The 20,344-nt window shown below is 47.5% G+C and overlaps 2 protein-coding genes across 6 annotated transcripts in view; one reads left to right on the top strand and one right to left on the bottom strand.

Annotated features, from left to right (window-relative positions):
• Window positions 1-6,571, top strand: part of NCAPD3 (non-SMC condensin II complex subunit D3) — a 32,413-nt gene extending 25,842 nt beyond the window's left edge. For 2 of the 5 annotated variants that reach the window (XR_008842128.1, XR_008842126.1), the window contains exons 26-34: window positions 110-243; window positions 368-540; window positions 990-1,100; window positions 1,480-1,635; window positions 2,328-2,470; window positions 2,717-2,850; window positions 2,947-3,024; window positions 5,500-5,759; window positions 5,852-6,571. Coding sequence is in view for 1 of the 5 variants with exons in the window: in XM_056509717.1 (XP_056365692.1) it covers window positions 110-243; window positions 368-540; window positions 990-1,100; window positions 1,480-1,635; window positions 2,328-2,470; window positions 2,717-2,850; window positions 2,947-3,024; window positions 5,500-5,574; window positions 5,699-5,759; window positions 5,852-5,960 (1,174 nt within the window). In the remaining 4 variants the exon portion in view is untranslated. Of the gene's footprint in view, window positions 1-109; window positions 244-367; window positions 541-989; window positions 1,101-1,479; window positions 1,639-2,327; window positions 2,471-2,716; window positions 2,851-2,946; window positions 3,025-5,499; window positions 5,760-5,851 lie in introns of all 5 variants that reach the window. The other 3 variants (XR_008842127.1, XR_008842125.1, XM_056509717.1) reach the window with 2 other exon arrangements.
• A 501-nt stretch (window positions 6,572-7,072) lies between these two features.
• Window positions 7,073-20,344, bottom strand: part of JAM3 (junctional adhesion molecule 3) — a 30,597-nt gene continuing 17,325 nt past the window's right edge. The window contains exons 2-9 of the mRNA XM_056509718.1: window positions 15,340-15,405; window positions 14,466-14,579; window positions 13,477-13,629; window positions 12,382-12,581; window positions 12,013-12,112; window positions 11,556-11,685; window positions 10,192-10,246; window positions 7,073-9,583 (exon numbers count right to left, since the gene is read on the bottom strand). Of these exons, the coding sequence (XP_056365693.1) occupies window positions 9,548-9,583; window positions 10,192-10,246; window positions 11,556-11,685; window positions 12,013-12,112; window positions 12,382-12,581; window positions 13,477-13,629; window positions 14,466-14,579; window positions 15,340-15,405 (854 nt within the window). The 3' untranslated portion in view covers window positions 7,073-9,547. The remainder of the gene's footprint in view (window positions 9,584-10,191; window positions 10,247-11,555; window positions 11,686-12,012; window positions 12,113-12,381; window positions 12,582-13,476; window positions 13,630-14,465; window positions 14,580-15,339; window positions 15,406-20,344) is intronic.

Below are 20,344 nucleotides of genomic sequence, written 5' to 3'. Positions count from 1 at the left end.
GGGCCTTAAAAGTGACATGCAGATATCCCTGGCTGATTTAAGGTCTCATTATTCCTGGGAGCTGCATAATGTGATTTGGGCCTCTGTAAAATGTCGTGCTCTGCCACAGGGCGAAGCAGCTCTTCTCTCTGAAGGGGAAGGATAACAAGGAGAAGAGGATGAGGATCTACACCTTCCTGCTGGACCATTTCACAAATCAGCAGAGGTTCAACATCACCACCAGGATCAGCCACAACATCCTGGGTAAGGATCTGCCTTTAAAAATCTGGCAAATGAAAAACTGGTGTCTGTGTAAAAGCTCATGATCCAGGTGTGTTATCACTGCTGTTTCTGGAAAAACAAATTATTTCTGGCCTGTGTATTCCAGCTTGCTTTGTGGATGAGGTCCTTCCTTTGGACCTGGAAGGCAGTGAGCTGCTCTCAGATGCATTTGCAATCCTCAGCTGCAAAGAAATCAAGCTCTCAGGTATGAGGTCCAGAACAGAGGAAGACATTCAGCCTGACGAAAATGAGCTGTCCATGAAAAACTTAATCTCGCAGGTGAGGGGCACTTGGTCTGCTGTGGGAAGAGGGCTGGGCTTATGTCTTGTAAAAGCAAAATATGAAGGCAGAATTTGTGAGGGATGCTTGTTGTGGAGCTGGAGGGATCAGAAGTGCATTTCCCTAGGAGCCAGGGGAGCCGGGCTGAGCTGGATTTGTTCCCCACCCCTCTCCTTGCTGAAGCATTTGAGCGGAACAATGATTTTCCTGTACCTCTGGGCAATTTGCCTTCACTGTGAGAATTGAATGACTTAGTGATGCATCTGAAAAGGCTCCACTTAGGTTAAAAGCCTCTGTGCATGTGTGTGGTGTGAGAGCAGCCTAAATTACAGTGATTCTCTGGCTGTGGAGGGATCACTCCTCTCACTTGGGCTGTCCCTGGAGCCACAGAGCAGAGCGGCTTCTCCTTCATTGCCTCGCATAACTGTTCATGCCTTATTCACAAAAAGGTTCAGAAGAAGTATTTCATCGAGCACATCATCCCAATAATCACATCACTCAAGTCCATGATGGAGCAGAAAAGGCTGCCAGCTCTCAAGGACCTGATGAACTGCCTACGGGTAAGGGGAAGCTTTTCTTTCTCATCCTCTCTGCAGTTGATGTGCTGGGTGTGCAACCACTGCCAGAACCAAGAGCCTTCTTAGGAGGGGAGGATTCAGGAGACTGGGTGTTGTGCCACTGCCACTGTGTTAAATAACGTGGGAGGGGGAGGGATTGGGATGAGGCTCTTGGTGTGGAGCGTGGGCAGGAAGAAAACTCGAACACTGGAAAAACTTTTCTGTGTTCTGCAGAGTCTAAACTCTTTAGTCTATTAAAAACACCTCTGCTCCACCAACTGGTGTTTCCCTTTGCTCCCAAGCAGCTGTGAGCTGAATGGGGATGTGAATCAGTAGCTGGGGGAGATTTCTGAAACGGTCCAAACGCTCCTTGTTGCTGCAGGAAATGATGCAAGATTACAGAAACGAAATCAAAGACGTGTTTGCTGCGGACAAGCAGCTGGCAGCCGAGCTGGAGTATGACATGAGGAAATATGAGGAGCAGCTGGCCAGGGAGAAGGAGTCAGACCAAGAGCAGCTCTCAGCAGCCCACGGGGAGGTGGTTGGTGCCATTAACTCTGTACATGTCTCCTCTGCCCAAATTCATGTGCTCTGTCCTAGCACTTGGAGCAGGATGGTTATGAGGGGTTTTCCTGCCTCTTTGTACTTTCTGGCAGAAGCTTTCATAGTTCTTTAATAGGCTTAGAACATCAACAAACAAAGCCAGGAGGAGCAGCAAATGATTAATGGAGAAAGAATTCAATTTAAAGGGAAAACCAAGTCTAATTTGGTACTGGCTGGGCTTAAATGTTGTCTTTTCTCTGTTCTCAGAATGTTAACCTTTTAACAAAGAGAAGAATTCACTTTGTCTGTCTTCAGTTGTCTACAAAGTGGAGATTCAAACCCATCCTAGTCATACACATATTATTTTAAATTCAGTGTAAAGAAATAAATATGGGCCTGAGTCAATTGTCCTGAACTGTTTTAGATTCCTGCCTTAAGATGAGATGACTTCTAGCCTGGAAGTTCGTTTCTCTGCAGAGTTTAGAAGAGCACTTATATATAGACCTCTAAACTAGGACATTTGTGTCCCTGTTCACTTCTTGGTAAAATTCTGGCCAATAAATTGTTTCTCCCCTTTACATCCATCACACAAAGGGCAGTTCTTAAACACTTAGGTCCAAGTACCTTGCAGAGTTTTGTACTCTTGTATCCATTGTCAGACATGATCTTTTCTCCCGTTTTCCACAGCAATCCCCACCTCTGGAGAGAGCTGCCACTCCTGGTGGTCAGAATAACAACAATGCTCAGTCCACACCTGGCTCCATCACTCCCTCTGGCCCTCCTGGCCCTTCTCATGCTGATGCTCTGAGGCAGCCAGCAGAGCGTCGCAGGTATGGGCTCCTCTTTGTTACCTGGTATTTTATTCTATTTTATTAAATGTATTTATTTATATTTATTTATATTACTTTGTTGATCCATTCTTTTGAGATTGGCTTGAAAGTCATGGGTGTTGCAGCATAACCTTATTATTTGGTGTTTGGGATGGTGAGGGATTGGGAGGGGACAGATCTTCCCCTCTGCATCTCATCAGGGCTTTTAGAGGGAAATCCCAATTCCTCTCCTGTTTCTGGCCCTAGGGCAGCATCCCTGACCACGCTGGCCATCCTGAACTCTGCCAAGAAAGCCTTACAAGACATGAACAAGCGATGGAGCAAGAGTGTGGGGGGGTCAGCTTCCTCTGAGGCACCGAGCACAGCTGGCAGCCAGCAAGGTGGGAACTACTGCACCTGCTCTGCTCTGCTCTACACACATCCAGCGAGAGTCTGGAGTGTGTTCCATATCTTAATTGCTGTCTTGTTGTTTCCAGTGTCCTTCCAAAGCCTGAACCAACAGTCCAGTGGAGAAAAGGTGGCTGTGGCAGGGCGAGCAATCAGCACCCCAGAGCGTGAGTAGGAACTGGGAGCTGTGGATTGTTTCTTTATCTAAGTGCTTGGAGTAAAGAACCCTCCTGAAACCAAGGGTGTGCATGGGACAGCACAGTCCAGTGTCTCATGTGCATCTCACAGGGTCAGTGCAGGAGGGAGTTTATTTTGGGATGCTGAGTGCCCTTTCTTCCTTCCCTGACCCTGGGGTGCTGAAGAGGAAGGTTGTGGTTCCTTACCAGCCTACCCTGCCCAGAGCTGCAAGGCTGAGCACTTCCTTGGCTCTGGAGCACAGCAGAGCAATGTTAGACTGACCTGCAGAACCCTGCTGCACAGGGAAACCCTCAAGGTCAGATCCTTCCTGCTCTAAGTTGTCCAAATAGGGTCTGGGATGAGCTAAAGCTGCTCCTAGAGCAGGGACAGGGATCTGCTCAGAGGGATTAACAACCTGAGTCACTGAGTGAGTGTGTTCCACACTCAGAACGGAACTCAGCTCTGGAGAAGGAATGATGTGGTTTGGTTACTGCTGTGGAAATCAAAGTGGAAATGAAAGGGAGGAATCTCCAATACACAAACTGGGAGTCTGTGCTTGTGTCCACTGCAGCTGAATTTTCCAGGGGCAGGTTCTGTTGGAATGCTCCCTGACAGCCCTGCAAGCACAAGAGGCAGCTACAGGAGAACCCAAATGGAGTTGAGTTCAGCAGGAGATCCCCTTCCTTTCCATCCATTTGCTGCTGAACTCCTTTAGATCATCTCTGTTGTGCTGTGAGGGGTGAGGTGCAGAGAGCTCCAGGTGTGAGTGTGTGGCAGCTCAGCTCTCCTTGGCTTTGGAGGCTGCTTTGGGAAGGGAAGGGATCCCCAGAGAGCTGTGGGAGTGTCCCTCACAGCCCTGCCCCGCTCTGCAAATCCCTGACAGCCCTGGTATGCAGCCACTGGAAAATCTGATCCTGCCCTTCCCCATGTGCTGGGCTGCACTTGTCTGCCTCAATGTTTCTCTTTGTCTGAGCAATAAGCAAAAAAAATGTGGGGTTTCGTGCAAGGAGTGTTTTTAGAGAGCAGGATTCTTTGAGCACTCTGCTCTCCTGGAAACTTGCACGGCTGTTGCTCTTGAAGCACCATATGGTGAAAAAGGAGGGAAAATGTTAATCTGCAGTGGTACTAGAACTGAATTCCTGCTTTGCTTCGAGGCAGCATGTGTCTTTCAGCAGGGAGACAAACTGTACAGAGCAGGATCATCACTTCAGTCAGCATGTTGAGCCATCTGTATGGTGGCACAGGCTGACAGACAACCAGAATAAAACATTTTATTCCTCTGGTATATCACTCTGAGACTATTGGAGATGCAATTCTTCGTAAACAGGTTTGTACTTGAGAAGTTAGGAACAGCTGTCCCCTCTTCCTGCCTTGTTCAGCTGTTCTGGCTGTATTCTGTCTTCCCTTCTGTCTTTGGGGCTCCTCAGCTCCTGCTTGGTGCTTTCGGAGCAGCTTCAGTGGATCTGGGTGAGTGGGGATTGTACCTAAACACACATTGTGGAGATACAGTATGGGAAGGAGGTATGGGAAGCCCTACTTTCCCACTTCCCCCCATTTTTTTCCTATTTCTTTTCCATTTCATCTTTACCATATCTTCATCATTTCTTTCCCCTTTCTTTCCCTTCCTTCCCCATGAATGTCTCCTTACCAAGGTAACTTCTTCAGCACACATTGCACAGAGTCACTGGCACAGGTCAGTCCTGTGAGAGATGTAGGGCAGAGCTCAGGCAGATGGATCAAGTTTGATTTCTGTTCTAAGCTTCAGTGATTCCCTTCCAGGACAGGGCAGAAATTAAAGACCAAACCCAGTTCAGCTGTGAAGAGAAGTCCTTTTAGCTGAATTTCCAACTCATCTTACCTTAATTCCTTGTGAAAGGTTCTGTGAAACATGAGCATAAAACAGAGCGTTGAGTAAAGTAAAATCTGAATATTGTGACATCTCTCCTGAGATAAATGACAGGAAAGAGACAGCTGACAACCAGGGCCTATTCAGGAAAGCTGAATTCTACCTAGCTCCCCTGTCAAGTGATTCCTCTTGTCTGGCTGCAGGCAGCTCCCCACTGAGCAGCTCTTCAGGGCCTTTAGCAGTTTTCAGGAGGCCCAAATTCTGCCTTGAGTAAGCAGAGCAACTGGTCTGGATGGAAGGTGTTGCTGGGAGAGATGCAGAGCTCCAGTGCCAGGCAGGACAGGGGACATAGGACCAGGGTCCCACACTGATCTCCTGTGGCCAGGGAGGCTGTGAGGCTGGAATTTGGAGGTGATGTGGCCCATCAGACTTAGCACAGGGGTTTGAGACACTGAGGTCTGGGAAAAAGAGACAGATATGTGTGTTTGCAATTATTTGGTTTACTTACTCTGTGACACTTGAGTATTGCACAGCAGCATGCCTTGCCCCTCTGCCTGTGTCACAGGCTGCTAATATGTGATTTTTTTTTTTTTTTTTTTTTTTTTTGTGTTATTTCCAGAGACCATTAATGACTTGACTTTTGGTACTGGGGTCAGTTACATCAGCTTGAGACACGCACCTGGCTCAGCTCCAGGCAAGTCATCTCTGTGATTCTTATTTGAGGGGAGGGGAAGGGAAAAAAAAAGAAACAAGCATATCACCAAATCGATTTTTGTATGGCATTTTGTAAAATATGAATATCTATCTATTGTTTGCAGTGGAGAAGGATGCTGAGGATAAGCCAAGGGACATCATCTGTTTGACACTGCCAGAGATAAGGTAAGTTCAGCAGGGGACTGGCACTGCCACTGGCAGGGGGAGGGCTGGTCAAGGGTTTGGTAATGCAGGGCTGTTCTGCTTCCTTCCTGCAGCCCACCCCCACCCCGGGAGTGGAATGTGGAGTCCCCAGCCAGGAGGAGCAGCCAGCGAGTGTCACAGCGACAGGCCAAGCACAGAACCCCCTTGAGGGCAGAGAAGTGACCTGCCCTGGAGCCCTGCACAGAGCCACCACTGCCTGGGACTGTCCCTCCCCTCTGCAATCACACATGGTGTGAATGCACATCCCTCTTCCGCTCTTCTGAGCTGGTTTTTTCCCAGCTGGTTTTTGCCCATCGTTCTGGAGATGGGCAAAGCCTGCATTAGCACATGGATGGGTGACAAGTGCTGTCCTCACAGAGCTCACTGGAGGGCTCAGAGCTGCAGTATAAAAGGAGGGTGGCTCTTCACTCTCAGGATGTGTAATTTGTCCATTTGGAAAAGTGAGGGCATAACGTTGCCACGAGCTTGGCAATAAATGCATTTATCACAGCTTGCAGGGCAGTGAGGGCTGGGTTTACTCACCCAATCCTTCATTGTCCCTCTTGCTTATATAATAGAGTTGCTTTAATTTGAACAAAGGTAAAACAGCTTGTCACTGCCACACCCCTAAATCTGGTAATTGCACGCTACATCACCTCTTATTTGTTGTGCAAACTCCTGTGTGTATGAACAGCCTTAATGTTTCTTTTTATATGGAATACTTCCATTCTTGAACTGTGTTATTTCCTACCATTAGCATTTGATGAAAATAAATGGTTGCAGAATTAATTCCACCCACTGCGTCTCCCCTTTTCTTGAGCTGACAAAGAAATGATTTTCTTTTTTTTCCCTGTAGATTTCTACAGCCTCTCAGTCTCTTCTAGCACATCACTGGTATCTTGGGCCCTCAGTTCAATTAATGTTGGGCCCAGCAGCTTTTAAATAGAGACTTTGACTTGCCTGCAAGCAGGGTATGAGTGACTCAGACAAGCTGGGTAAGTGCTCTGGGCAGGTACCTTGTTTATCATAAATATTCTGGGTGAATCTGACCCTTCCCACATGTGCCTCACTGAAATTTTTCTGTTGTTAACTTTTATCACAGAGCTCATGGCCTAGATTTCATTGACACTTGGAGCTGGGATCTGTTTTATTCCTGCTGGTTTGTCCAAGTCAGACACGAGCCCCAGGCACAGAGGAGACACTTTCCCTTATTTCACTGAATTGAAAACAGGGACTTCCCATAATTTGGCTGTTTGGAAACCACCACCAAGCCCAAACAAAAACCTCTACAAGAATGCTTTACAGCTTGGTATTTATGTAAAACATTCTTGGCAAAGTTAAACGTCATACATTAGTACAAACCTGAATATTATTCACAATGATACAATGAACTCCATCCCTCAGCTCTCAGGAGCTGGGTGGGGGGGGATCATCTCCCTTTTCTCTCATTAGAGATGCCACTGTGCATTTTAGAACTGAAAAAAAAGAAGTTTGGATTCTTAGCTCTGCTGGTTTGTCACACAAAGGCTGCCTTTGGTGGGACTGCAGATTGTGCTCCCAGAGTGCCCAGAGCTGCTTCCACCCTTTCCTCTCTCTCCTTTACTGCAGGCACCACCCTGAAAGCAGCACAGGGGAGGAGCAGTGGATGCCCAGAGGGTGCAAAGGAATGTCAGAACAATCAGAAGCAGCAGGCAGCACTGGGTGGCTTGGATGAAGAGCTCGCATTAAGAAGGTAACCAGAGAGAACCTGCAGAATAGCAGTGGTGAGGTGTGAGTTACACAGAGACCACTTGGTGGGGGCTGCCCCATCCTTGTCTTTACTTCCCCTGGCAAAAGGACAAGTGGCAATGCTTTGTCTGGGCAAAACAAATGCAGCAATGGCATGTCCAGTGAGAGCTCTAGGAAACAAAGAAGAGAAAAGCAAAACATGAAAAAATAACACCGACAGTCCAAATTGTCAAGTATCCAAAATACTGTATACAGGAAAAGTTAAGACAACTCAATTTATATTGGAAATACAAGAACACTAAATTCTGCTACATTAAAAAACTTCCTAAGCCACAGCACAGTCCTAGTGTTGCATCCACATCGTGCAGCCTGGTCTCACCCAATGCTGTTCAACACTATCAACATTTTGAGATTTTGGGAAACACATGTTCCCCATCATTCTCTCTAAAGCCAAGAGAACCAAATTTGGTTGGTTTTGCTTTTTTTTTTTTCCTTTTTTCCTTTACCATCTAGAGAAAAATTTCAGCTGACACTGTAGAAGTGCTTTTGTGTTGAGCTTTTGCTTTCCCAACCCCAGAAACAGTGGCCTTGGCCATTGGTTTAAGCCTGCCAAGCTGCTGCAGCTGTCACACTGTATTAGTGCTTTAGGGAACTTGCAGAGGGGCAGCAAACACTGAAGTCACTCTGTCACCTCTTTGGAACAGAGTCCAAAAGCCATCCCTGGATATTTCTTGCAACGACAAAAACAAAGTGTTGGTCAGCGGCAAGAAAAGTTGTTTTTTGTTTTCATATAAAAAAAGTTGATAGCTCCTGCCACAAATTTACAAAAACTATCCCTGAGTGACTCTGTTCTGTGTCTGGTAAGACCTCTTGTGACAAGGAAATGGCTGAAGCTGGCCGAAGAGGAAAGAGATGCGGTTCCATCTGCAGCTTTTTGTTACACTTTGCACTAATACTGATATGCTCTGACAGTGCCACACTAGAGCAATGTGTGAGCTCCTCTCTTGTAGCTTCAACAGTAAAAAAATAGCTCCGTTACTCAAACACCGCTGGCATCACGTATTTACACTTTTAAATAGAAATGTTACCTTTTCTGAAGTAATCAAAATAGATCTTTGCAAAAAATTTAGAAGGCTGGGGTTTTACAAAATAAACGGAGAAGGTAAAAAAAGCTGGAGGATCTCTCAGTACCTTTTATGGCAATCTTAGCCCAGGAAATTATTTGGCTTTAATTTTCCTGAAGGGGATGTCTTAGCACTGGTTGTCTGCCTCCCCTCTAAGCCTCTTTCCCCACGAAAGACGCAGGAGCCAAGGCTGCTTTGTGCAGATTAGAACCAGGGGTTACCTGCGTGCAGTGAGTCCTGCCAAGCAGGGAGCAGAGGCAGTGCCCTGCCCTGGGGGGGTTGGGTTAAACAACAGCATTTGGGGATGGTTACAGAAGGGTTGAGGGCATCAGTGGTGGTGTCACTGTCACTGCTGGCACCCTGTGCACCTAAGCAGTCAGAGCCAACCACGAGACAAGCACAGATGTGGGAAAGTCACCAGCCAGGCCTGGGTGATGAGCTGCTGGGAGGAAACCCCCCAAATCTCACTCTTTGAAGTCCACCTACTGCTGTATGAGCACCTTTTTTTTGTCTGCTAGTACCACATTACTGGTGACACCTACTACACATTTACCTAGTGCTGTGCCCCTGCTTGGTTTGCACATTGTGGCTGTGTCCCTGCAGCACAAAGAGAAGGCAGTTCCACAAACTTCCACAGCCCAGTCTCTTGGGAAGGATTAAAACCTTTCCTTGGTCCAAGGACAGGTTTGGGTGATCCTGTTGGTATCTCCAGAAGCAGGGGAGATGCGAGTTGGGCAGTGAGGAGTTACTTTAAACTTTGGCAAAATAAAAAAAGATACACAGATAGCTAGCTATCGAGTTCTTGTGTGTTCCAAACTCTTCCAAGCGCACTTAATTAATCTTTTGCTCTTGCTTTGAGTTCCTGGACGAGGTATTTTCACACTTGCTTTTGCTGGTATGCAATTTCCTTTTGGTGTCTTAGATGACAAATGAAGACTTGTGTCTGAAGTCACCCTGCAACAAAACAGTTTGGGATGTAGGAAGCATCCAGCAGCTTTCCAGGCAGCTCTCTCTTCCTGCTGCCCCCAAAAGGTAGATGCAGGCTGCATAACCACAAGGATTCTGCCCAGGCAGCTCCCATTTCCCACTGGGAAGGAGAGGGAGGCACCAGTTCCACTGGCCAGGTGCTCTTCCTCCTGTCCTCACACACCAAGGCGTGGTGGGGACTTTCTCATTCCCTCACCAGTATCTCTGCTAATGGGAGAGGCTTTTTCTGATCTTAAGCTCAGTGATCTACTCAAATGCAAATTCTCTTGTAAAAGCATCATGTCCTGCCCACTTAATCCAATGAAACTCATCCTAAGGGGGTCAGGCCATGAGATAACTTGGAGCAGAGCTGCCTCTGATAGCTCCTGGCATCAGTCACTTCAGGCAACTTAAACTGTTCATCATTCCCAAGCAAATGACTCAGCCTTCACCCTTCTGTTTTCCCTCTGTTCTCCAGCCTCGCTTCGGAGTGGAGCCCACTCTCACAAAGTCTGTGTGCCCTAAAAGTGCCTTGTCCCCTGCCCACCCTCTTCCTCTCCTGACAGAGATGGTGAATGCAAATCATTTGTTGTTACCTCATCATCTGTCCGGATATAGTTAACGCCATCAGGCTTTCCTGGAGTCTTGTAGCTGAAAGAAAGGGAAAAATCTCATTTCTGGGGCAGCAGGACTGCAGGATTTTGGAGGGGAGGTGCTGGGAAAGATGGAAATGAGGAGGAGGAGCTGAGTGAGAAGCAAGCAGAGAGAAACCCAGTTTGTTTCTCAAATGAGAGGTCTGTGTTTATTCCATCATTTACCATGACTGGGATTTTGTCTGAATTCCCCTTCTGCACAGGGTGAAAATATTGCAGTGTCTTTCCCTAAGACTCTGCAAGGAGATGAACTGATTCTTTTCTGGGCTGTCCTGCTCTGCTGCCTGTCACTGCCTTTCTGTGTCTCCTGCTCTGTTTCCTGTGGCAATTATAAAGTTCATTTTAATCCTTCACTGCCAGAAGCCTTGAGCATTTTTCTTAGTTATAAGGAAGCACCACTTGTTAGCAATCCCACGGGAACTCAGGATTTATACACAACTGTCAAGTCCGGTGTATGCCAACCCTCAGCTGCATTTAAATGGGATATTTAGAGCTTTTTCTGAAAAACAAACGAAACCAAAGAGAAAAACACAACAGAGCTTGTGCTGCAAAGCAACATTTAGCACAGAACAAATCTATCTGGTGAGAATCTTGGCTTTGCATATATTATCTCCTCCCCAGACTCTGTAAGGACATCGAGGTTTGTCTCTGATGCTAATGCTGTTGTTTTTAACATTTTCATGTATGCTCTAGAATGGCTGTTTTTCATCCCAAATTTAGGCCCTCACAACTAGTGAGATTCCCTGTAGAGATCCTGCTCTGCTGCATCCATTCCCTATGCATGTCCTGATGCTTCAGACTAACTGTGCAGTGAGTTGTGATCATTAAACCATGGCCCTTGTTATAGCAACAGCACAGGAGTATTGGACAAACACCTGCAGGCATTTAATTGTGCTGGGCCCCCTTTCCCATGCAAAGGATGAGGGTATCAGAGCACAGTTCTCACCCACACTACAATTCTCCCTTAGGAAAAGGCCATCCATTCCTGCAAGTGTCCAAGGCCAGGCTGGATGGAGCTCTGAGCAGCCTGGTCTAGTGAAAAATGTCCCTGTTCATGGCAGGGAGTGGAGCTGGAACATTTTTAAGGTCCCAATTCACTCTGGGGTTCTGTGATGATTCCATGAAATAAACCTGGATGCTGCAGGGTTTTGCAGCAGGGCATTGCATGCCTCAAGGACTGGCTTGGCCTGTGGACTTTGGTGGGGAATTAGGCATTGAAATTCCTTTTAGCCACTAATTTTTGGCACCCTTCAGGCTCCTCCATGCTACCTGAGGGTGCAGGGACTTGTCCAAGCAGCCCAGCTTACCTTTCCCCACTCTCTTTGCCATTTGCAAAGTATCCCCTTCTGTAGGCACAGCAGATCCCAAGAGTGATGAGCACCAGGACTACAAGGACCACCAGGACTCCCCCGATTATCCCACCAATATTGAGGTCATCTGGCAAAGAGAAACACCAGCACCCAGGGTTTCTTTAGGGCAGCAGCAACATTCCAGCTTCACACACACTAAAATGCCATCTCTCAAGTATTTTAAGCAATAGTTCATAGGAACTAGTGAGTCCCTGACTTCAAGATTAAATCTGTTCACGATCTGATGTTTCCCTGCATTTTCAGATTATTTTTATCTTTTTATCTTTGGGGCTATGACAAAGCAGGGAAGACTCAATGCTGTAGGATGTCCCCCCTCATTCCTGATGGTGATGGCAATTTATTTATGGTGATAAATCAACCAGCAGTGATGAAAACTGTACAGAGAGCCACTCACAGACTTCCATCTCCTGCTCCTCACACTTGGCAAAGCCAGCATCGTTTGTTGCTATGCAGGAGTAATGACCTGTGTCACCTTTGTGCACTGCATGGAAAATCTGGGGAGGGAAAAGGGACAAAAGGAAGGGATGTGACATGAGAAACAAGGCACTGTGAGGGTATAAAGATATGGATAAAAATGCATCTCTGCTAAGATCTTCTTCCATCAATCTTCCCTCTCCCAGCTCACCCAGACCCTGGCACACCTCACCCTCTTAAAATTATTCCTTCCTTGAAAGCCAGGAAATGTTTTTTCTGAATTTACAAGCGACCTTAAAGATAACCTGTGCAGGCAAACAAGTCTTGATCAGAGGTGTCAGGGCATTACCAGAGTGCCTGTGGCAGGGTTCAGGGTGTAGGAGGAGTTGTGGGATTTGCTGGATTTGCTGTCAGGTGACAGAGGCTCGCTGTTGCGGTACCAGCTGTAGGTGGACTTGGGGAAACCCTCATTCTCATGGCAGTGAAGAGAGGCTGACTTGCCAACAGGGACAGCTTTAGGCACAGAGCATCTGGGAGTCATGGGTTTCACTGTGGGAAGACACAAACCAGGTGAGTGCCACTAAATCATTTCTGGATTCTCTGCTTTCTCAGGCAAAACCACCCAAGCTTTCCATTATTCCCAGCTGGTTTTAAACCTCCCAGAGAGGTGCTGTGTGTTAGGTTGATGTGGCCAGCAATGTGTATTCTATCCCCATCTGTTGAAGCCGGGTGGGGCAGTGACCCTTATCTCCGTGGCACATATTTTCTGCTAATGGGCCATCTTTAAAACCAGCTGGGCAATCATCTTTATCTTTTCCACAGCCCATCCTCCCTCCAGGAGGTATCTCCTGTTAATGGCCATTGAGTCCCAGTGCATGACTGATAAAACTTCCATCATCCCACTGGGAGATGCTCTCCCCAGGGGGAGGAGCCAAGCCTTTCCTACCCAGATAAAAACTGAGATTTTGGACACCAAGGTACCTTCCTTCCACTGGATTCCAGAGGAAAACCAGACCTTTCCACATCATCCCTGGACCTTCAGAGGAAAACTGCACCTTCTACAGGAGCACTGCTCCAGCTGAACCACATCTGCCACTGAAGGAGGATGCAGCCACCATTGAATGGGACTGTGCCAACACCCTGACTGACTGATGGGTGTCAACTTGGATTCTGACTCTGCCAGTGTTTTGGGATTGTTCTTTTTAATACTGTAATTCTATTTTAATTTTCCTAGTAAAGAATTGTTATTCCTAATTCCCCTATATTTGCCTAAGAGCCCCTCAGTTTCAAAATTATAATAATTTGGAGGAAGGGGGTTTACATTCTCCATTGCAAAAGAAGCTTCTGCCTTTATTGGCAGACACCTGTCTTTCAAACCAAGACACACTGTTTGGACTCTGCAAGATGCCCACAGCCCCTGGTGTTTCTGCTGTGGGTCTGATACCTTGCACTGTGAGCTGGATGTTTATCTCGTCGATGGTTTTGGTGTCCGAGGGCGCGGCCACCTCGCAGCGGTACGTGGCCGTGTCCATCCTCGTGGTGTTCTTGATCACCAGGGATGTCCTGCTCAGAATCTCTGCCCGAGTCACAAAGTCTCCTGATATGCAGGAAAGAGAGAGGAAAAAGGCATGGCAATCAAGATTAATGACTCAAGACAAAAAGCCAGACTCGTTCTGGCTGCATAAATTAAATGGTTCATCTCAGACTCTTTTCCAGAGTCAAAGAAACTCGATGCTTGAAAGCCCCAAGGGAAACCAAAGCTGCCAACCATGCAAGAGGATGAACTGGAAAGCATCACTCCAAACCTCAGAAACTGTGGCAAAATCGAACTTCCAAGACAGCCTCAGGCTTTGTCTCCTTTGGAAGATTCACTTGGATGTGGCTCTTGGTGCCATCTGAAGTGCTGGAGTAATTCCAGATGGAGTCAAGCCCTACTGGCACTGGAGTTTTCCTATCAAGACAGAGAGGCTGCTTCTATTGCTCCCAGGATGCTGCAAATCCCTGTGCTGCCCCAGCAGAGAGCACTGGCAGCCGGACACACAGATCCCTGCTGAGGTGCAGGTGGAGCCCTCAGATGTTCCATGGGAAGACAGGAGGGATCAGTGCCTGGTCCTGAGAGCTCAGACACTCAATGACCATGCTGGGCCCCACAGAAGGGAAGCTGCATCATTCCTTTCTCACCCAAAAAATATCTCCTGCCCCGGATCTCACTCCAGCTCCCTGTGGCTCCCTAATGTGACCTGTCAATAATGAGGCAGGGAGGAAAAAACATCCTGCTCCCTCTCCATCCTGCACTTCAACTGCTGAGCTGTGTTCCAGAAGAAAACAGGCAGAGCTCCTGCCTTTAGCAGGCTTGTTTGTTCCCCATTGTACTGTTGCTGAAATCTGTTTGGAAAACTGTTGCTATAATCTGAGAACAAGGAATCTTCATACCCTGCATTTTGTTGTCAAAAAACACGTAAGAGGTTTCTCCATCTCGGATTTTCTTCCACTCGATTCTGGGATCTGGTGTCACTGTGGATTTAATGATGCAGGACAGCTCTACACCTAGCAGGAGAAATGGAAGCAATTCAGTTTAATAGGAAGCAGCTGTGTTTTTGCTCTGCTTTGAGCACTCTCACTCAGTGTTTTATTAGGAGATGCTGCCCACAAAGCAGAGCCTTCTCTTTCATCTGCCTCACAAACAGAAACGCTGCTGGGTTCCAGGAGCTAATGGAAGATGGATTTTGGCCAGCAAAAATAATAGTCCAACAGATATCAGCTATAGAGAGGAATGAACACCCTGTTCTCTGCAGGCTGGGGCTTATGGCAAACAAAATCTTTAGTCAGGGTGAGCCACAGGCCTGTCCTGCTGCTGAGCAGAGCCAGGGATGCAGCATCTCCCTGAGCAGTGCCTGGGGATGGGATGGGACAGGGGCTCCTGGAGATAAACCCAGCAAACCCTGTCCCTTTGCAGCTGGCACTGGCATCCCATCTTCCCTGCAGAACCAGGCACCCAGCAGGGTTGAGAGGAGCCTTCCCAGTGTCCCAGGGCCAAGAGAAAATATCCATTTCTCTCTCTGAGTATTAATTGCAAGGCAACTGCTTTTCCTTCTTTTGGGAACCAGTTCAAAAAAGCACTTAGGCAGAGACTTTGCAATGCCAGTGGCCTGCAGGAGACCTCAAAAAAACATTTAAAACAGGGAGATACAGATATATTCTTAGGCACTCCTCTGAGTCCCAGGCTCTTGTAGCCCTAAGGGACCAGTGACCAATAAGCCAAATTTTCCTCCATTGTTTGGCCTGATGCAGCACAGGCAGCACTTACTTTGGAATTCCTGCACCACAGGCTTGGTGTTGCTGGATGTCAGCTCCACAGCCAAGAGTCTGCAGCCTGGAAAAACAAACAAAAGGTAATAAGAAATAGCACAGCTCATAAGTCACCCAGCTAGGAACAGGCTACCTGCTGAGAAATCATCCTGGCGAGCTCCAAGGACTGACATCCCCAGACGAAACCTCTTCCTGGCTACAAGCACAGCTCCAGCAGCACTGAGTTTCTTTAGGAGTTGTGGTGTAAATACAGGAAAATATAATTGTTAGAAGTAGCAATTAAAGAGGAGGACTAACATAATGGCACAAAGGTGGTGCCAGCACAAGCCACTTCCTTGTGCTTATTTAGGTGGGAAAGAAACTGCTAGTACAGGAGTGAAAGTTTTACTTTGGAAATTAACTTCATGGTCAGCAGAAGACAGGAAGCAGACCAAGGTCCAGAGATCCAGTCAGTTCCTGGGAGATAGAATGGGCCAGGCCTGGCCTCTAACAAATGTTGATTACACTGCCAAGTACTGCAAGTGTGGTAATGTAAATGGTGAGGCAGCAAATCCCACGAGGACAGTGGTTCAGGAGAAAACAGGAGTTCAGCTCTGTGGGCAGAGCCCCAGCCAGACCCACACTGGGGAGAAAGCTCAGCATGCAATGCTGTGAGGCTCCTTACAACACAAACTTGCTTGCTCCCTTCCTGCTCAGAGCACCAAAGTGTTCCCAATTAATCCAGTCATCTCCCCTCTTTGGATATTACTTTAGTTTGAAAAATCTGCCTTCTTATGTCCCTTTTGCTGTGCACTCCACCAGAGCAGGTAGCAACAGCACTCACACCCTGATGGATGCCCAATTCACCAACAACTCTCCAGAGGGAGAGGGAAGCAAGCAGGGAGTTCCCTGGAAGAGGAAAGAGAAGCAAACAGAGGGTATTCTGGAACTGGGTGTTCTGGTTCTCCTTCTCTCATGGTGCTGCCAAACCAGGCTGCTCCTTACAGGAGGAGATTCCGTGCTACAATCAGTGCCAAAATAATCAGCTGCAGGGGCCTGCCATGACCACATGAGCAGCTTTGCTGTGACAAATCCCATCAGGAGTTTGTGGGAATCTAAGGGAGATGCCCACTGAGCTTGCTGGACATTGATCAAACAGCAGGTTAAAAGTACGGAAAAAACTGCCTCAGGGACAGGAGATGTTAGGAGTAAAAAACCATAACAAACATGGATAAAAAGCAGAAAAGACAGCTGGAGGGAGATATGGAGAAAGAAATGATCTCCAGCTGGGGATTCCTGTGCTGGCTTTCAGGGGGAAAGCTTTTGGGCAGAGATTGGCAGTGCAGGGACAACATCCCTCTGGTGGAATGGCAAGGCAGCAGCCTGAGAAACACCCAAGAGCTGCAAAGTCACTCCCACCAAAAGCCTGAGGGCCTTCAACACCTCCAGTCCTTCCAGCAATGCTGAAATGTTCCCTGCTGGTTCCTGTTTGTTAAATGCTGACAGCTTCCTGGGAGCCCCAGTGCTGGTACCCCAAAGACCACAAGGGAGAGCTGGAGCTTGGCAAGGTTTAGAAAGCTGCCTTTGTGTCCAAAGCCATTGTTTCTCACACAAAAGCCACCAGCTGATGCTAACTAAGAGCTGGCCCAGTCAAAACTGCTCCTAGCAGGAACTTTTCCACCCTTCCCCCTGCAGCACTGGAGTCACGCAGCATTTGGGAGAAATCCAGTATTGAACTGAGCTGACAGAACTCTGAACTTTGCTTCTCTCCAGCCAGGAGCTGGTCTAAGCAGTAATTTCTGCAAGTCTGTTTGGAAGCAGAGTCCATTTTCAGAAGAGTTGTTGCTTCCAGACCTACCCCCTTAAAGCAGGGAATTGGGCCAAACGATGCCAATGCTCTCCCTTCCCTCTGTTTATCACGGAACCATGGAATGGAAGGGACCTTCAGGATCCTCCAGTCCCATGGCAGGGACACCTTCCACTGTCCCAGGTTGTTCCAACCTGGCCTTGGACACTTCCAGGGATCCAGGGGCAGCCACAGCTGCTCTGGGCATCCTGTGCCAGGGCCTGCCCACTCTCACAGGGGGGAATTTCTCCTAATATCCAACCTATTCTTGTTCTCTGGCAGCTGGAATCCATTCCCCCTCATCCTGTCACTACATGCCTTTGTAAAAAAGTCCCTTGATCCTCCAGGTGTTCTGTCTGGGGCTCTGATTATCAAGATGATAATGAACAGATCCCAGCAAACCCCCAGAGCACAGGAAGCTGCCAATCCCCAGAAGACAAGGCACAATTTTGGGAAAATCCTTGGACATGTTTCCATCAACACTAAAACAGTGTTTGACTGCCTCTGCTGTGAGATTGCTGCTTCTGGAACCAAGAATTTAACTGGGCACCCAGCTGATATGAGGGGATGCTGACTGGCCTCCTGCTCTGGACCAGTTTTAGTTTTGTTACAGGTTCTTGCTTGCACAATATCTTTTTCTGAAAAAATGCTGCCCCATCAAATAGTCATGGCAACAGTCCCACATCTGCTGTAGTTAGAATATCAGTTCAGCTGAAGGTGGGGACAGTAAAACCACAGAGTTGTGTGGCTCTGAGGGAGTTATGGCTCTGGAAATATTCACTCCAGGACAGTGGGACTCCGTCAGACTCCAGCCTCATCTCATTTCTCAGAAACTGCTCACAGCAGGCTTTTTCTCACCCACTAAACACAGGAGATTCAGGTCTATCCCTCAGGCACAAAGCAGGATGATAACAAATTTTAGACAGAAGCTGAGCCCTTGGAGACTTTGTGAGAGGTTCTGACATTATTATGTGTATTGACCATGGGCAGAGATCAATGTGGCTGCTTAAATCACTGCTAAGGCAGATTTGTTCCTGTCTGTGTGGCAGAATACTGCAAGTAGCATGTTCTAAATTAAAAGAAGGTGACAGCAAAGCAAAACAAAAACCTTAACTGACCATACAGACTGTACAGCAAGAGAGGAATGCCTTTCTAGAATCTTGCTCTGCTGGCAAGGGTTGGCTCTTTGTTTTATTTTGTGTTAAATCATCTTAGTGCTTAGCCACCTTCTAAAAGGTGTTCCTTTAGGCTCCTTCCAGCCCAGCACAAATAAGCAACATAGGGTTTGTGTTATGTAAATCTCACTTCAAAGGCCTCAGCACCAGGGTTTGGAGAACAGCTGGAATTGAATTCCCTCTCCAGAGCAGCATGTGTGCCACAGCACAGGCACCCACCACAGCCGTGTGTCCCACATCCCTGAATTCCCACCACATCCATCTGTGCTGCATCTCCCAGTCCCTACCAGGTCTCTATAGGCTGCAGAATCCCAAATCCTACCAGATCTGTATGTTCTACTCCCCTGTTACCTACCAGCTCTGTATGTGCTGTAGACTCAGCCAGACATACGGCTGAATCCCAAATGTCATCAGTTCTCCAAAATAGAATCCAGGACAAGGCACTGAAGTCTACAGCATATTCTTATGGCACTTTTTAAATTTTTTTTTTCTGCTAAAGAGATCCAGCCCATGCTTGTTACTGTGACTCATGGTATCTGAATCATTTTAAAATGCTATACTGAAGAAAAAAAGCAGCTTTATAGGCGACTCTGTGTGTTAAATCTTCTTTCTACTGTTCAAAGCCAAGCCTGACCTTCCATCTCCTTCCATCCTGATGTCTGTTTGAAAGCTCTAGGCAGAAATTTGAAGAGGAGGTGAGGTATTCTGTTATAGGGAAAACGAGAGGATGACCAGGAGAGAGTTTGGGAGAAGTTGCTGGCAGCATCCCATGCTGCAGCCTCGCTCGATGCCACGCTCGCAGTTATCTGATACAGTAATTTTAGTTAATGCACTGTCAGGCACAGGCAGTACAAAACCACGCAGCTGTAGTTAAACACCTGCCCACCAAAGCAACAGAAATATGCCTTGCTTGAGGTGTCCATCATCACTAAGCCCTTGCTCAATTTGCAATTCAAAGTGTTCCTGAGCCATGTGGGAACGCTGTGATAAACCTGCTTTCAGCTGGTTACTCCATGCAGCAGCAGTTGAGTGATGTGTTGTGGGGTGTTAAAACATGTTAGCTGAACCCTCTGCATGTCAGCATCCTCAGGGCACCTGGAGCATCCATCCATCCATCCATCCATCCATCCATCCATCCATCCATCCATCCATCATCCACTATTTGGTGAAGTTTTCTGTGCTTTCTTTGCCCAACCATCTCTGCGTGGAACTTCAGAACAGCAAATCTACTTCTGACAGATAAACACTGGATTTATAAAGGGTGAATAAATATTTTGTAGCACTCAGCTCTAACTTGCACTCCTTTCCCCCAGCCCAGGGAGCTGGTGGTGTGTTTGCTCTGGCCCTAAGTGTAGTTGAAAGGCCCTTGGAGCTCCCAGGAGGGAGCAGGCAGGTGGATGGGCTGTTTGCCCATGACCGCAGCCAGCCATGTGCTTTTTAAATTCCATTTTTCCATGGCAGCTCCCTGAGGTCAGCCTTGACTCTGGGGTGGGCTGCCCTGCTGGAGAACAATGTAGATGTGCAGCAAGAGATTAGTGAACAAAAGCTTAGAAATGTCTCCGTTCAAATTAAGAAACAGATGGACCTGGTCTGTGTGGGAGCTGATAACAGTTATAAAAAGGCCATCACCAGACTGTGGCCAGCCCACCCTGGAAAAAAAAACACTCAGTCATAAATCCTCTGTGCTGATATAGCTGCTTGTACGAGTAAGGCTTTATTTTTACCAGCTCTCAAAAATCAGCATGACTTCTTTTAAGAGGCATGGCTTGTACTGCTCCTCTAAAAGGGTGCCAGCTCTCTGACAGACACCTCCTGACAGAGATGTGCCCGCCTGGGCAGGGAGCACCAGGCAGAATTAACCCAGAGAAGGCAGACAGGCAGCCTGGCAGAGCAGTGTTTGGCATCCACACACCTCTGGGCTTTGCTTTCCCCCCCTCTCAGAAGCTCACTCGAGGCTCTCTCCTGTGAAATGCTGACCATGAGGGGTCTCTCTGGTGGTCCCA

The sequence above is a fragment of the Oenanthe melanoleuca genome, chromosome 24 (assembly GCF_029582105.1).
Source record: "Oenanthe melanoleuca isolate GR-GAL-2019-014 chromosome 24, OMel1.0, whole genome shotgun sequence".
NCBI classification, from domain to species: domain Eukaryota; kingdom Metazoa; phylum Chordata; class Aves; order Passeriformes; family Muscicapidae; genus Oenanthe; species Oenanthe melanoleuca.
This window is presented reverse-complemented; position numbering and strand designations above follow the sequence as displayed.